The sequence below is a fragment of the Calidris pugnax genome, unplaced genomic scaffold (assembly GCF_001431845.1).
Source record: "Calidris pugnax isolate Ruff unplaced genomic scaffold, ASM143184v1 scaffold15, whole genome shotgun sequence".
Taxonomy (NCBI): domain Eukaryota; kingdom Metazoa; phylum Chordata; class Aves; order Charadriiformes; family Scolopacidae; genus Calidris; species Calidris pugnax.
This window is the reverse complement of record NW_015090774.1, coordinates 8324647-8341582: the sequence shown is the minus strand read 5'-3', so window position 1 is coordinate 8341582 and position 16936 is coordinate 8324647. Positions and strand designations below refer to the sequence as shown.

General features: G+C 51.0%; 1 protein-coding gene across 1 annotated transcript in view; it reads left to right on the top strand.

Moving 5' to 3' along the window:
- The window catches only part of LOC106888695 (testicular haploid expressed gene protein-like), a 17458-nt gene extending 597 nt beyond the window's left edge, over positions 1 to 16861 (top strand). The window contains exons 2-14 of the mRNA XM_014943126.1: positions 437 to 605; positions 3419 to 3594; positions 4710 to 4886; positions 5910 to 6051; positions 6534 to 6675; positions 8903 to 8953; positions 9678 to 9809; positions 10286 to 10292; positions 11427 to 11518; positions 11817 to 11937; positions 13109 to 13240; positions 14356 to 14531; positions 15124 to 16861. Coding sequence (XP_014798612.1) covers positions 590 to 605; positions 3419 to 3594; positions 4710 to 4886; positions 5910 to 6051; positions 6534 to 6675; positions 8903 to 8953; positions 9678 to 9809; positions 10286 to 10292; positions 11427 to 11518; positions 11817 to 11937; positions 13109 to 13240; positions 14356 to 14531; positions 15124 to 15238 — 1479 coding nt within the window. The 5' untranslated portion in view covers positions 437 to 589 and the 3' untranslated portion in view covers positions 15239 to 16861. The remainder of the gene's footprint in view (positions 1 to 436; positions 606 to 3418; positions 3595 to 4709; positions 4887 to 5909; positions 6052 to 6533; positions 6676 to 8902; positions 8954 to 9677; positions 9810 to 10285; positions 10293 to 11426; positions 11519 to 11816; positions 11938 to 13108; positions 13241 to 14355; positions 14532 to 15123) is intronic.
- The last annotated feature ends 75 nt before the right edge of the window (positions 16862 to 16936 follow it).

Below are 16936 nucleotides of genomic sequence, written 5' to 3'. Positions count from 1 at the left end.
GCGCCGGCCGCGCTCACTGCCGCCGTCAGTGCCGCCGATCAGGTACCGGGGCCGGGTTTGGGGCAGCGGGCGAGGCCGCCGGGTCGGGGAGCGCCGAGGGAACCGCCGGCGGCCGCCTGGGAGTCAGCGGGCCCCGCCGGCCCCCTCTTCGCTCCCCGGCAGCGCGGCGGGGCCCGGGCCCGGCGGGCAGGCCCAGGCCTCTCTCCTCCCTCCTCCCCGGCTGCCTGCGGTCGGGCCGGCGGCCGTCCCTGGCTCCCCTCCGCCTCTCTAGCGGGCCTGGCTGTGTGCGGCAGGAGCCCAGCAGGCACCTTATCCCTCTCCCCCGTGAAGTGGCTTTTACTGTCCCCTCCGGACCCCTCGTCTCGTCTCCTTGTTTCCCCCAGCCCGGCTAAGCCTTGCGGCTGCCCGGCTCACCCTGCTGCCCCTCACTTCGCAGGGTAAAGGACACGGCAAGCAGATCCTGGTGCTGGGCCTGGATGGGGCCGGGAAGACCAGCGTTCTCCACTCCCTGGCAACGAACCACGTCAAGCGCAGCGTGGCTCCCACCGAGGGCTTCAACGCCATCTGCATCAACACCGAAGAGTCCCAGATGGAGTTCCTGGAGAGTGAGTGAACCTGGTTTAGTGCAGAACACAAAATAAGTTCCTGTCCAGTGCCCTAGGGATCAGGCCCATATTTTGAAATCTTCATATTCCCTCGTGCCCGCCCTGATAACATGAAATTGTGGTTATTTTCTCTTTGGGGATTTCTCTTTGGGGATTCTGCTGTCCCACTTCTTGAAGGAGATAGTATGCTGGTGTTAGAGGAGGTCTGTGTTCGTTCAAGCCTGTCCTCTAGGGAGATCTCCTCCAGAGAGAGGAGGTAACAAGTCTGATTGTGTGAAACCACCCAAAGCAGAGGTGTCCCCAGTAAGCCCTGTGCTGTGGTCTGTAGCTACTGTGTGTTGTCCAGCTTCTCCTTGGTGCTAATGCCTGGCAAAGGACTAGAGCAAAAGAGGAATAAGAAAGCGAAAGAAGAGAGGAAGAAAAATTTTGTACACTTTTTGTTCAAAAGCCTCATAAGTATTATTTTCTAGTCTTTAGCGGCTTTTGAATGCCTGCAGGTTTTCATTAAACTTTCTGTGTTGTCCTTAGCACTGATCTTTGGGTATTGTCTGCGTCTGCGGAGAGCATCTCCTGTGATGCTGTTGGGGTGTCACAGCTGTTCTAGGTGCAGCTAGCTGATAGGGAAGGTGGAGTCCCTGGGGTCAGGTCAGTCCCTGGTACAGAGAGGCTGACACCCTGGCCTCATCAGTGCCTGCCTTCTGTGGAGGCAGAAGCTGCCCTTTGCTGTTTCTGCACTGTGCTGTACCAGTGCTTGACTGGCCCAAGGACACCTCCATACCTTTGTCAGCAGGCCTAAAGGAGTTGTGCTGTCCCCAGGTAAGTCTTTGGGATATGAGGATGAGGCTGCTAAGATGGAGTTTCATTCCCAGTCTTACTGCTGTAGGAGTCTCTGTGGTGTCTTGGGGAAGTCATCTCTCCAGAGGTGCTTGTAGTCCATGCTCCTCTCCTAGTAGGTGTGAGACAGCTGTGTCTCCTGCTGGGACCTGAGCTCCTTGCCTAGCTGAGCCCAGAGGAACCCCCAGTATCTCTGCTCCTGCCCGGGGGTGGCTTGGGCCCAGTGCTGCATGCCCCACGGGAGAACCTGTTGTTTCTGAGTCGTCCTTCCCTCTCTGGTCCAGGTTGGTAGTGACTGAGATGTGATGGCTGCGATCTGACCCATGGGAAATGAAATGTCTCAGGCCAGTTACAGCCAGGTAAATCCGTGCATGGCTCTCTAATCTGGTTACTTATCCAGTCTGTACCATCGCCTAGCCCAGGGGTTAGCAGGCTGTGCTGGGATCATGTGGCACAAGATGATCAGCAGACAGCAGGGTTTTTGTTTTGCTGGCTTAGACAGGTAGAAGACTGTTCTGTCTTTTGCTGTGTACCAACATGTAGGTAAGCGGGTGGTATCTTGCCCTTTGCAAGGGATAGGAGCTCCTGGCTTCTGCTGAGTTCCTACTGGTTTGGGAAAGAAAAATGTTCTCTGTGAGGTTGCTGACCCCTGGGTTATGCTATGCATGAATGCACTTAACAAAGGGAATGGTGGGGAGCCCCCACAGTGTCACAGTACAGAATCAGACACATCTGTCCCAAACACGACGTGTCAGTTGCAGCCCTTTGGTTCCTCTCTGCAGTGGCAGAGTTGCATTTCTGCCTGCAGATGCGCTGGGGCTCTTGAAGAAGAGTCAGGCCTGCTTTCCTGTTCCCCTGCAGGGAAATGTTGCTTCCTTTTCTACGTCCCCGAAACTACTGAATCATTTTGACCTAAGTGAAAGCGAAATTGCTTTGAAACAGAGCAAAGTCGCTGAGGGCAGTAAAAGAAGGCTGACGATCAAGTCAGCTTTGAAAAGAGCTCCTGTCAAAGGCAGGAGGCAATTACAGGGAACCCCAAATGTATTGCTTTGAAAACTTGCTGCATTTGGAGGACTCGCTCATGCCTTTTGAGCACCTCAGTACTCTTGGTTCTGCAGCGTACCTAGGAGACGGCCTGGAGAACTGAAAGCACATTTGAAATACGAATATACTGTTGGTACTCCTGCTCCTATTAGACTCAGCAAACTACCAAGCTCTTTTTGTCACCGGATGGGAACAACAATCTCAGGCAACTTGCTGCATATGGTTTCACCACAGAATTGTTGTAAGACCTGGTTTTGAGGGTGGACAGCTTTCTTCTGCATGCAGCAGAGAAGGGGTCAGGTAGAAATGTATCCTGTGCAAAGATTTCACCCATCGCCTCAGGATTGCCTGAAGAGTCTGCTGGGACTTGATTTTTCTCTCTTCCTAAGCACCTATGTTTTTTGACAGTATGAAAGCTGTGGGAGTTCTGAACTAGTCCCTAGTGTCATACAAATCTGATGAGAGCCCTCCCTACCTCAGAGTTAAATTTCTTCTTTGGCAGTTGTAGGCCTGCTTTGTCTTGAGATAAGATGGGTGTGCGGAGGAGATAGGCTATATGGGGACATTTTTACATGGTGTTTATGGATGCTGAACCTTTTTCTGCTCTCCCTACTAGCTTGAGAGAAAGAACCAACGAGGCAGAAATCAACCATAAAGAAACTGAAAGCAGAAACCTCTCAAAATAAGAGTTTAAAATGGAAAGACTTCTTTTTTTTCTTCCTTCCCCCCCCACAAAGCATACACATAAGCCTGCGTGGGACTTTACTGGGGAAAATAAAGCTATTTCCAGTCTCATATACAGTGGCCCTGATACTTTGAGGTTTTGGTAACCCAAATACTGTGGGTTTTCAGACACAGTGCCTGCTGTCTGCACCTCTGGGAGCAGTGCTGCTTGGATTAGGTGGTGAGTCCTGTGCTGCTGTCTTCTCTTCCAGTTGGGGGCAGTGAATCTCTGCGTTCATACTGGAAGATGTACCTGCCCAAAGTCCTGTTGCTAATCTATGTCGTGGACTCGGCTGATCATGCCCGACTGCCTGTGGCGAAACAGCTGCTTCATCAACTGATCCAGAACAACTCCACCCTGCCGGTGGTGGTTCTGGCCAACAAGCAGGTAAGAGTTCCCTCCTGCGAGCTGGGCTTGGGCTGGCAGCAGCTCTGAAAATAGCAACAAAGCCTTTCAAAGGAGGCTGCATGCCTTCAAGGGGGCCACATGGCTGGGGGTCTTTCTGGGACATCTGCTGGCCGCAAAGTAAAATGATCTGAGGTTGAGTTTTGGATGTGCAAGGTGCAGGTCCTGTGGTCAGAGACAGTGCAGTCAGAGCTGTAGGTGGAAATAATGGTGGGAACCACTGTAATGTTGTAGGGTTTGAGAGCTGCAAGGGAGACCACAGTTGGACCTGGAGTTAGTTTTCTGTTCCGAATGTCTGTCTAGAAGTACCATTTAACTAGCAGCAGCCGCAAAGCGAAGCACCGTTTTTTGCCTTCACATTGTCTGGTTGGTTGCTCCTAAGGCTGTTGCTGAAGCATGAGAGAAGAGACGCTTTCTTCACAAGGGGGTGCTTTCTCCTAAGATCTTTGTGGAAGTGTCAGTGACTGGTACTGTGCTCTGAATAGTATTGTGCCTGTGGCACGGTCAGAAAGCAGAACAACCCAGGGCATTTAAACCCAGGTTTGCTCTATGTTATTACCTCCTAGATTTGTAGTAACTAAGGCATGTTACTAGTAGTTTTTTGTATTGCTTTTGGATGCAAGTGCAGGCTTTGGCATCATCAAACACAGATGCTACTACAGATACTTTAGGTCTTGGAGTCAGAAACACTGGTGGCTGAGAAGGTACACAGGGAATGACTGTTGTATGTTTGCCCTGTTCTTGTAACTCTGTGCTGGGGTCTTGGGCCAGCAAGACTTTTGTCTGCCTTGTACAGGTAGTCTTACATTATTATCAGAAACACTGCCATTACTAGAAACAGAACAGTACCCTTATTTCTTTGGAAAGAAATTAAGTTAAGCATAAACATATTATTTTTTTTCACCAAAGCATTTTAGGGCATGGGAACTTGGTCTCCTAGAAAGTACAGAAGAATGGTGCCCCCAGCGTTCTTGAGACCCTTCTCCCTGGACAAAGGCAGTGGCTCCAAGCAGGAATGGTGCTGCCTCCTCTTGTGGTGCAGGAATGGTGCCGTCACCTCTTGCATCTAATGGGTTCATTTTGTTTTTCTGTATCAGGACCTCAAAGGTGCGTTTTGCATCACCGATATCCACGATGCTCTGGCACTGTCTGATCTTGGGGACGAGAGGAAGATGTTCTTGATTGGTACCCATGTGGCAGAGGACGGCTCTGAGATCTCCTCCAGCATGAAGGATGCCAAGGAGCTGATAGCGCAGCTGGTTCTGGAAGCACAGTGACACCTCTTTTCCTACATCATGATATTTGCAGCGGAGGGGGATGAGGTGTTAGTGTATGGTCAGATTTCTGTGTGGTGACTGAAATGTACAATTATCTTTTCCTTGTGGGTGTGGAATTCCTCTGAAAATGATCTCTAGTTGGTAAGAAAATCTAATTTATAGCAGTTTGAAAACGCATTTGAAGAGTAGTCTATTTTTTAGCGTATTCATAGGGATAAATTAGTCTCTCAGGCAGCAGAAGTAAGGGGATGTATAGCTTAGATGGGCTGAGGTGGCTTCTTGCTAGGTGGGAATCAAGCACTGACTTCAGTGGAACGACGTTGTACCCGGTGAATTTAACCTGGCTTGGTGTCTCAGGCTTAAATTGAAATATGTTTACCTCACAGGTTTTACAGAACCTTCTTAACAGTGTTGTTCTGTTAAAAATGAGACCTCACCTCTTGACGGTGTCAGCAATTTAAAGTGCCGAGACTAGTATTTTTGGCAGTGACGATTTGTGTTGTGCTGTAGTGGAGCCAGCTTTTAAGGAAGTGTCAAATTAGTATTCTCTGGAAATTGGGTTGGTTACTGCTTATTTTGTGGGTAAGAACTAGAAAATGAAAGCAGTTAAGACATTCAGTGTTTCTTTGCCTACAGGGGAAAGCCAAAACAGTGTAATTTGAGGTAGTGACCGGAGGCATTTAAGTTAAATTGGCACCAGGGATGAGAGACTCCTCCATCGAGCTGAGGGGCTTATTTCAGTTTAGTCCAGGTTGCCCTGGAGCAAGCGCTCTCACACGTGGAAAGCCTGTTGTTTTGTGAAAGCGCTGTCTGTCAGTGAGCAGGTGAGGAAGGCGAGTTGCTGACGCCTGTCACCCTCCCGGTGTGTCCACCTCATCACACTCCAGTTCTGTAAAGGACCTGTTTTGCAACCGCGTTTATTGTACTGGGGGGTTTTTTATAGTTGTGTCCTTTGGAACGGGTGCATAAAGCAGACAATTTTACCCTAACCGGTGGTCTGGGCTTCATTTCCCCGCGCAGGGCGTGCTGCCGCCGGACCCTCCAGGCCTCCCTTGGTCTTTGCCCCCCCTCTGCGAGGGCCGGGTGCCTAGCCGCCCCCTCCCCAGCCTTCCCCCGCAGACGGGCGGCTTCCCGGGCCCGGCCGCGGAGGAGGCAGGAACCGGTGGGGTTCCCTCAGCGGCGGGGCCGCCATGGCCGGGGCGGGGGGGGGGGGGGGGAGGTCGGTCCTCGAAATGGCCCCCGGTTTCCCCACAGCGCCGGTGTCCCCGCGTCTGTGGTTTCCCTCGCCCCTCCTCGTTAAGCACGGCGGCTTGTTTCGTACTGCTGTGGAGCCCCGGTTTAGTACAGCCGCGGCTCCCCCGGGGCTCTCAAAATGTCCTCTTGAGGCTACCGAAGGTGGTAATAAGGGGTAGCCGCGCCGAGCCGGGTGGGAGCCTGTGGATCAGCAGCGGCCGCTGGTGCTCGTCCCAGGGGGAGGATGGTGGTGAGGGGAGACATGGTGCTGGAGGGGCTGCTGGCACCCCCCTGGTGAGGCACAGCCCCCCGAGAGGAGCGCTTCACCGGCAAGTGCATCCTTGTGCTGCCACGCTGGGGGGGGACCCTGCAAAAACAGTACCAATAACGGCCAGGGAACTGCGTCCTAAGGAGATGGACGAGCTTCATCTGCCCTGTTGTTATCTCAGGCTGAAGAGCAGGCCGCCCAGGCTGCAGGTGTTAACAAGTGTTTGACTTGGCCTCTTCTTGTCTTCGCAGTGTCTTGTTACTTCTCTGCACGCTCATACGACAGGTAAGAAACCCTCCCAGCCCCAGCCTCCTCTGGAGGTCCAGGCCATGCCCCACGTCTCTTGGGGAGGGCTCCTTCGGGGATTTACGCTGGGCGGTGAGTCAATATATCGGATGACACTGTGATGAACACACCGAGGAAATGATGCCTGGTTTTGCCCTTCCCCCTGCTTCTCATGACAAACAGCCTCTGACCATCCTGCCCCTTCCAAACAGAAGCTGTGACCCTTTGCTTTACAAGGAATTGATCTCAAAGGGAGTTGGACTCCCTGAAGCAATGAGTCTGTGTGAGCTCAGGCAGCGGACGGGAGGTGTTTCTGTGCTTGGCTGCAGCCAGGCATCCTTTCCCCTGCTAGGAAGCAGGAGTAGGACCAAAAGGCAAAGTCTCCCCGAGGGCTGTCCCTTTGTCAGTGGGGTGGCTTAACTCCTTCAGGTTGCAGAGCTGCTGCAGATGCATCCTGTGTGGGGATGCCTTTCTGTCTGTTGCTTTTCCTATGATAAAAGACTAAAAAGCCTCTCTTTTTTTTTGTAATTGGAGAAAAAACCCAGCCTTAATCACTGTCAAGCGAGTTGTGGGACCTGATTTGAACATATGCGTAACTCGTCCCTTGGCTGGGTCATGAAGCCAGCTTTGCTCAGCAGTGTCCAAGCCCATGGTGTGGGGCACTAGGGCCACGTGCACTTTGTGCTTGGTTTGGCTGTGGCTATGTGGTGGATCTGTGCCATCGGTGGAGCAAAAGCGATGAGCCTGCCTGCAGGGAGAGGGTGCCAGCTCTGTGACACAGCTAGGCTGGAGGGGGGGAGGACACACATCTGCATGGAAACCCTTCACCCCCTTGCACCTTTGCAAGGAAAAGCCTCTGGGGAGCTGTTTGGGAGTGAACAGCTGAAACTGGTTTTTGGCTCCTGAAGTGATGGCTGCCTTCCTGAGCGTGTCCTGTCTTGAACTGGCGGCAGGGAGCCAAGGTCCCAGAGGCAGTTAGTTCCCTCTGTGGGATCTCAGTGGGAGCCGTGTTTGCGGTGTTGTGACCAGAGGTTAGAAGATAAATCAGCAGGCATCTCGCAGGGAGCGTGTGGTGAGGATGCTCTAACAGCAGCCTGCCATTGCAAGGGTCTCAGTGGCGCTGAGCTCTCTGGAAAGTGTTTTCTGGGGCTTGGCATCTCACTAGAGGTATCGGCCCCATCAGAGTAACCACAGGCGTGTCCCCCAAGCACAGACTGTTTTCTGTCAGCAAACATCTTTCTCTGTTGGTGTCCCCGCTCTTCTCTAGGGCTATGCTGCCTTATTGCTGGGTGATACTAAGCAGGGAAGCGATGCCCCAGGCTTTTACCTTCTCTGTTTTTTCCATGGTGGGGCACTTCCACAGCTGCCTGCATCGTGTGGTTGTTCCCCAGCTGGCTGGGGGCAGGCACATGCAGCCCCAAGAGGTGTGTGTGGGCTTGGTCTGTGACACCAGGGAGTTCTGCAATGCGCTTGTGGCACTGGTGTTTTCTTGTCCTTCTCTTTGTACCAAGGCTTACAAAGCACAAGTGCTCCCCAGCCACTGGGATTTCAGGCCTGGGACACCTGAGCAGCAGGAGCAGACAGCGATATCTGACGTTCCTGAAGAGTTTTGGTCTGATGAATATTCAGTAAAAACATTTTCAGTGCCACTCCTAGGGCACAGACCATATATATTCCTGTGTCTCTGTAGCATCTAAGATTTCTGGGCTAGACGGACTGAAATAAGATAATAAGTAAAAAAAAATTGTTTTCTCCCATGCTTCTAAAGCCATGTGGGAACAGTGCTGTCTCCATGGTGCCTTTTAGTAAACCACAAGAGTGTTGATAACAGGTGTTTCTGTTCTTCTGGGCTCCTGTAGGCTGGGAGATAATCCATCTCCTACCTGCTGGGGTTGCATGGCATGTTATTAACCAGAAAAGTACCTTCCCTCTCTCCCTGCCGTGTCCCAAAGGGACCCTGCAGTGAGGGCAGAATTGCAAATTCATGCCTCTGCAATCCGAGAGATAGCACAAAAATCTGTGGGCTGATGAGTTCACCAGATTAAATCAATGGAAAATTACTTGGAGAGAGGGATCCCTTAAATGCACTCTCGCAAGGCATGCCTCGCAAAGGCATGAGGGTTCAAGGATGTGTTATGGCTTTGAGTACAGCCAGTAGATCCTTTATGCTTCATTGGTTTAACTGTATTTTTAATGGCATGTTTATCCTTTTCTACAATTTTGACAGGATACAAGAACTTGCAGAACCCAAGAAAGCGGCTCGTCCAAACAATCGCGGGTAAGGAGGTGCCCAGACAGACCTGGCTCAGCAGGTGCAGACCCTTTGCCTTTGTCTTTCTACTGCTTTCCTCTCAAGAACAGAAGTGGTTCCAAAAAAATCTATGGCTTGACAAGCCAGGGCAACAGTCTCTTGCTAACATTTCTTCTCCGCTGTCTGGATGGTGCTTGAAAAAGGCTCCACAAACCAATCATCCTGCTGATCCCTGTCCTGACTGCCCTGGTACCTTCTACCACCATGTCCTCTCTCTCGGTGGGGGAAGAGCAACTCCAAATTTGCCGTGGGCGCGGGAGAGTAACCACTAACTGCTACAAAACCTCACCCACTTTCCATGGCACACCCTGACCGTAACATTATTATTATTTTTGCTGTCATACCTGTGGTATAGTTAGTTGGTAATGGTGAGGCAAGAAAAACGCAATCATGAAACTCCCCCAGGGGTTTCAGAGATATAATGAAACGACCCTTTCTGCACATCCACTGGGAACTGTAAAACCAAAGTCATCAGTTGTAGGCTCTTTCCTTTTTGAGTTGCCAACAACCACAGGACTGTGTTTGGAAATTTGGTGCCAGAGAAGGTGAGAGCTCAGGGGATGGCAGCAACACTTTACAACTGTGGGGACTCATAGGGACTGTGTGTATGTCCCATCCTAGGCAGGGACAGATAGCCCCAGCAAGCAGTTGTCCGTGTTCCTAAACTTTCACACCCTTCTGTTCTTGGTAGGTTCGTGTGGGGAAACCAAGAAACTATCTGGACCCTCTCACGCAGTGCTTTGACAGCTCGACCGTCCCGAAGAATAGTGGCACTGGCCAAGCCCAAGCAATGTTTTAGCAGGCACCAGTGCAGGTCAGTGGTGTGGTAGCACATCCTGGGAAAGGAGACAGCTCAGATGGTCTCTCTAATCAGGGGGATGTGCTGTCTCCCAGGGAAAGGGGAGATGCCATCTCCTCTCCTGTCACTGCTGCCCCACAGGGAGCTCCATGCCACGGAGACCCACCAGGCTGTACCGATGCTTGGAACAGGGGCCATCTATAGCAGGGAAGAAAGTGCTGTGGGAGCACAGTGACCCTGGATGCTTGACTGCCAAAATGAGAAAAAAATGGGAGTTGCTGAGTTTTGGTGCCCTTTTATTTCCTCATATCCACTTCCTGGCTGTGGGAAGGGCTTCTGCAACACGTGGTGGTTGCTGGGCTGGTTAGAGCTCTGGGTTTGCATTAGCTGCCATAAGAGTCAGCCTTGATCTCCATCTCCAAGGTCATGAGAACATGTTTCTCTGCTGCAACAAAAAAAAAAACCTACCCCAAAGCAACAGCTCTGCTTCAGCTTGGAAGTAAAGGTGTCATGTGTATGCATGCATGTCTTGATGGAAACATGTATGGGTCATACCTGTGTGTACAGAGGGACTGTCTGTCCCTAGAGCGTTTGCTGTTGCCAGTCAGGAACTTGGACACAATTAGTGATCCCCTGCATTCTCTTGAAGCCTGGTCTAAACCTTGAGGATAAAGGTTCAGAAGTGCTATGAACAAAGAAATTTTGCAGCATCCTACTGGCCAGAGGGAATCCAGGTCTCTTGCCTTGAGTTAAACTTCTCCTGTCACTGCATGATGAACAACCAGTCAAAGCAGTCCATGTTTGGAAACAGGAGTGAAAAGTGATGTAAAAAATGTAAACTTCGGTGGGGCGAGGTAATGCTGCGTTACTTGAATCAGCTAATCTGTGGTGCTGTTGGAGAGGATGAAGCTCTTTTGGAGACAGGATGGTGGTTGCTAGTCTGTAAGAAGTACTAGCAATGAGAATGGAAACTGTGTTGCACTCCTGGTGTTCCTCTGCCTGGAAAGATGTTAAGACATGTGTCTATAGTTTTCTGTCCTCTGCCACTGTCATCAGTTTAGAGGCTCTCATCCTCCTGAGAGCTTCTACCTCTGACTAATGGTGTCCATCTGACAGCCCTTCCTGCCTTTCTGCTCGCCTCTTTCCTGGTGATGATAGACATCTGCCAACAGCTGTGGCCGGTGGAAAGCTGGATGAACATGCACAAGGGAAGCCTGGGGAGATCCCAAGACGAAAGGAGCTGCAAGAGCACAAACCATTGCAACAAAGAGGTTTCTAAGTTGGCAGTTGCAGAGCTGAACAACAGAAATGCCAGGTTTGTGTTGTAGGGTGGCTTCTTGGAATGGCCTAGACTTTGAAAGCAATGCACTGAGGGGGTTTAAAAGAAGACTCTTCATATGCGAACAGCATTTACCTTTAAATTCAGGAAATCTCAAGTGTAAATGCCCATTTGTTCGTGGCTCTTCCATGTGCACCGGTGACAACTTTTGTACATGCAGTGGGCATTGATGTTTAACCAGACTTAGGATACCATCTGCCAGGATTACATTCTCTGTCAGCTGTCTTTTACTAACTCTTCTGTGCTGTTCTTCATCATCCCTCTTCTTGTACAGCTCTAGATGGGAAACAGTGATCTGGGAGCGCCCCCCACGAGTGAATTTTGGCTTGCCTTCTGATCGGCTGCTGAAGTTGTCTGAACCGAAAAAATGCCCGTCTGCTTACCTGAGACAAAGGTGAGGGGCCAGAAAGCCTGTAGGGTGCTACAGGTAGGGCTTTGGGTCTTGTAGCATCAGTGCAGCTTCAGAGTAATAAATACAGGAACAGTGGGTGGGTACAACAGAGGGCAAAACGCTGGGATTAGGACCTCTGGAATCTCTCGTGGGTGAAGTGGGTTCTACGCTGGGAATGGCCACAAGACAAAGCTGCCTTCTACTGAAGCGAACATGAAGCTTAAACATCCCAGCTGCAGCCTGGTTTAAAGAGCGTGGGGGAATATCTGTGAGTGGCAGTGCCATGACTCTCTGCTTCCAGACCTCGCCTGTCCCCTGAATGGCCCGTGTCACCAGCTGCACTGAGACATAAGGCCTCCCCGCGGACCCTGGAGCTTGCCCGGCCGAAGGTGCTGCACACAGAGTTCCTGATGGCCAGAGAGGTGAGGAGGTGGTTGAGTGACGTTTGGAGGGGACAGCAATCATAGAATCATTGAGGTTGGAAGAGACCCTTGGGATCATCGAGTCCAACCATCAATGCAGCAATGCAGCAAACTGTCCCAAGTTTTTCCACCCTGTATTCTGCCCCTGGGTGTGCCCGATGTGTGCTATGGAGGCAAGGAGCTGACTGCTTCTGCTGGAGTTTTTGATACTGAGAGAAGCTGCCTTTTTGGAGTGAGATGCTGTCTTTGAAAATCTCCCTGCTGAGAGACAGAAAACAGACAAGCTGGAGCAGCCTAGAATAGCAGGAGAGCCAAGGGAGGAATCTGGGTTGCATCCCCTGATAAAGCAGCCTGGGAACGTGGAGAACCCTGATGGGAATGGCCTGTTTAGCTCCTAGGGAATACAGTCATGTTTGTAGTTGGGCAGCTGTGCTCCTATCTGTGTATATAGGGGGGATGAGCCTGTAAACACTATGTATATTTTAACAGTGTTTTACCAGAAGCCTAATTTAGAGATGTATTTCTGAACTTGCTCCTTTTAGGCGAGTCATTGCTTTGGCAGGGGTGAAAGGGTTTGGGGCAATCTCAGATTACACTCATTTCCATGGCAAAGGCTAAGTTTTCTGGCTGCAGTCTCTGGGCTGGGAAATAAGGGAGGCTGTGCTGGAGCAAGCCTTGGCATCAGTATCCCTGTGAAAAATAGGGGAAGAGGTCCCAAGCTGGAGCTGTAGGAATGCAGTTAACTGCACCAGTACTTTTACCCTGAAATCTGAGCATCTCTCCTTAGCAAGGAATTTATTTGGTTCAGTCAGGAAGATGAATATGAAAAATAATATTGTTACTCTGGAAAAAATTTCTCTGCACTTTTACCTGGCTACACAGGCTCTCATTACAGGCGTTCCTCTCCTGGCTATGAGTGGGCGACAGTGGGGGGGAAAAAAGTAATATTGGCTAAGATGTACAAATCCCAATTGTTTCCAAAATTACCTTGTAGTTAGGTGAAAGAAAAATAACAGGTGCTGGGGAAGTAAGAATGCTCCTTCATGTGACCGTGTCTGTAGAGGAAGGGTGCCAGGTGCTCATCCATTTGGAGAGGGAGCACGTCTCCCTGTGGGCTGCTGTGGATGAAACCCACGTCAGCACATCCCTCCTCTATTCTGAACCCATGTAGGTGCCAACACAGATTACAACTGCCGCGGCCTTGGCCAGTGCATCCTCACGGGTACAGCGTCTTGCAGAGCCCCGGGTCAGGAAGGTGAACTGCTGCTATGAGCACAGCTTCCTTGAGTCTGTCATCCGCCCGGTAAGGCCTCGTTGCCCGGGACCACTCACGGCAGGGACGCTGGGCAGAGGGGAGGGCACTGAGTGCCCAGTTGCTGGTGGCTGTCTTCATGGCAGCCCTGGGTGCGCTGCTGTCTGTGAGGCTGACCCAGCTGCTTCCTGGGCTGGAGAGCAGGACTCGTCCTCCATACAGAGCGTGAAGTGGCTCCCAGCAGACTTTCCCAGAGAAGGGCAGGCCTGTGCCTAGGCTGCAGTTGTGAGGATGGGGAGAAGTGGACGAGTGTCTAATTGGGATCTCCAGGGCTGCAGGATGGGTTGGACAAAGGGTTGTGAGTAAGAAGAGGCTGGAGGGCAGGTTTTGGGACTGGCCAGGCAGTGATTTCTCCTTCCACAGTTCGTCTGGTGCCAGAGGTGATTGTCCCCCTGTACTCGGCACTGGTGAGGCCTCACCTTGAGTACTGTGTCCAGTTTTGGGCCCCCTACCATAAAAAAGACATTGAGGTGCTGGAGCGGGTCCAGAGAGAGGCGACAAAGATGGTGAGGGGGCTGGAGAATAAGTCTTATGAGGAGAGGCTGAGGGAACTGGGGTTATTCAGCCTGGAGAAGAGGAGGCTGAGGGGAGACCTTATTGCTCTCTGCAACTCCCTGAAAGGAGGGTGTAGAGAGGTGGGGGTCGGTCTCTTTTCTCAAGTCACCGGCGACAGGACAAGAGGAAATGGCCTCAAGTTGCGCCAGGGGAGGTTCAGGCTGGATATTAGGAAAAATTTTTTCACTGAAAGGGTTATCAGCCATTGGAATGGGCTGCCCAGGGAGGGGGTTGAGGCACCATCCCTGGAGGGGTTCAAAAGATGGGTTGATGAAGTGCTAGGAGATATGGATTAGTGATGATGCTCCTTGTTTGTGGTGCAGGTGTCTATTTTTGTCAGTTAGGTTGACGGTTGGACAAGATGATCTTTAAGGTCCCTTCCACCCTAGAAGATTCTGTGATTCTGTGATACAGCGATACAGCTGTGGACAGGATCGTGGACCATCTGTGTGTGGTCGGTGGCTGTGAAGCTGGGTACACTCAGTTGCAGGCTGGTCACCCTTGAATGCCAGGAGCACCTGTAAGGACCTTTCCTTCACATTCTTCCACAGGTTTCCAAGTTTGCTCAGGAGGCAGTTGCAAGCCCTCGGATCCTGGAGCTGGCTCGGCCAAAAAGATTGCACCCTGACTACGTGCACCTGAGAGATCCTGAGTGGCCAGTGACGAAGGCTGCAAAACAGGCAGTGGCCACACCAAGACTTGTGGAACTGGCCCAGCCTTGCAAAAGGTGGGTGCTACTTCCCTGCCATGGGGAAATCACCAGCTCTCAGCCCATTTTGTGCAGGCCATGGCACCTGGTTGATTTGGGTTTGGCCAGTGTGATTAAGCTGCTCTTCCACTGCTCTTCCACTTCCAAAATGCATGGCATTTATATGGCTGGATGTGCTAATGCTACATGGATTGTGATTTGAAAAGCATTTTTGAGGTGGAAGGAGAATAAAAGAGAAGAAATAGGGACTTTCTAATTCCAGTAGGAATTACTGGTTGGGACAATTATAAAAAAGCAACCAGCTGACACATGGCACAGTGTAGCACATTGGTGATGCAGCTGGCCTCAGCCCGGGCTGCAGGAAATGGTGGGTAGGATGTGTCAGGAAGGGTGAGGGAATGCCTGGCTGTACTGGCCGTGACAGCTTCAGTGAGAGATGGGTCACCCCCTCTCACTAGTGTCCTGGTGGCACCAGTGGAGGTGTGACTGCTTTTGTCCTCCCCTGAGAGGGAAGGGCAGGGCTCAAGTGGAGGTGTGTGAGCTGGCAGGCAGCTTTGAGAGCTGGCCCTGCTCCATGTGGAAATGACCAGCTCTGTCCTCACTCCCCCAGGCCTCCCATGAGCTCTGTTCAGTTCAACCCAGACGCTTTCACAGTGAAGGAGGCTGCTAAGAAGGCAACTTGTTCTGCTCGGATCCAAGAACTGGCTCAACCGATTAAGCGCTGAACTCCCTCGGAAACAGAGCCCACTGCTCGTGCCAGCTGCCCCCATCACCCCTGGAACATCACCCTCTTTGGGCTCTGCTGTGGCTGGAAAAATCTCCTTGAACATGGCGCAGAGGCAGCACCCAGCAATAACACTTTCATACGAGCAGCCAATTTTACTGGGCTTATCTAGGGAGTCAAATAAAATGGTCATTCCTTAAGAGCAAAAGAATCACCAGGGAAAAAGAGCAGAATTTTACTTAATCCGGAGCCACTCTCCCTAGAATGGGTTATGTCTGCAGCTTATCACTCTTCTTATTTTTTTTTTTCTGTAACAGTTAAGTAATGAAATAACTGCTAGTGGAAGCCAGCACAGGAACTGTTTCTTCACATAAAGAAGTGTGGCAAACCAAAGCCAACGGCGCATAGTAGGTTGATGCAACACAGCTCCTGCCCTTGGGTTTCAAAATTTTTTGCTAAAGTTCAGAGATCTTCTTAGTAAGGCTCAAAGTTTTGTGCTTGTGACAGAAGTAGAAACACGAAAGGCTGCAAAATTCCAGATCCAGGGCTGGATTTGATAAGGTGCAAAGCTTTAGTACAGACTTTGGAAGTGTTGGGGTGGTGTGTGTGTTGAGTTGGCTTGGATTTGGGGCCTGTTTACTCAAATGCCTGGAGAAGAGGCAGATCCAGCCTTTTGCTTTACGTGCATCTTTGATACAAGTTACACAGGTGGTTAAATCTGTGCGGTTCAGATATTCGGTTGTGTGACCATGGGCAGAATAATGGAGCTCTACACTGGGATTTTTGGAGCCTAACTCAAAAAAGCAGAGTTCTCCTCAGTGTAAGGGAGAAGGCACGTTGCAAAGATTAAGAAGAAAACAGATATCAGTGCCAGACTCTGCAGAACAAAACTTGAGCTTCAGTCAGGTCTGAGGGTGTGTCGGTTTGGCAGCTGGATTGCAGGGGAAGAACACAGCCTGTGTGGGACGTGGCATAGGCAGATTGCTTTTCTCTGTTTCCTGTGAGTTTGGTAGCCTAGCCAAACTAGCCACTGGCAATGGGCTGGAGATACTGAGGCACGAGAGATGCTCTTCAGCAAGGGACAAAAGCCATAGGTAAAAGTACCATTAAAGGGGAACAACCAAAAATAAGGGTTCTTTCAAGCACGTGGCAGTTTCAATGCCAGTGTATCCTAATCTTCCCTTCGTTAAGCTGATTCTCCTTCCAAAGGGGTAGAGGCAGGTGACCACAAACCAGAAGAGGATTAATCAGAGGATCCACTAATTGATTCAATAATCCACTAAGCAGAGGATTTTTGAACCATTTTGAACAAGGTAAGGTCACTGGGTAACGGTGCTGGGTATTTTTAAGCCCATGCTTTGTCCTGTACCAGGATGGATAAGAGTTTGGGCTTTGTGCAAGAGCCTTGGTGCAGCTGCATCCCTCAGGCTTGAGAATGGCCAGAAGGACACTGATGTCTGTCCCCTGCTACCCGGTGGGGGAACCCCAGCAGCACCAGCCTCTGCCACCCTGGGGCTTGGGCTGTGCATGGAGCTGCCAGGAATGGACCCGTGGGTGTTGTAGAAGAGGAGATTGCCCATGTCTGCAGGCTATCCCTGTGGTGAGAGAGAAGACTCATGGTGCCTTGGAGAAGTGTTGCCCTCCCAGAGGAGTCTGCCTCCTGCTCCTGGGGCAAGGAGCGCAAGCAGGGACGTAACAC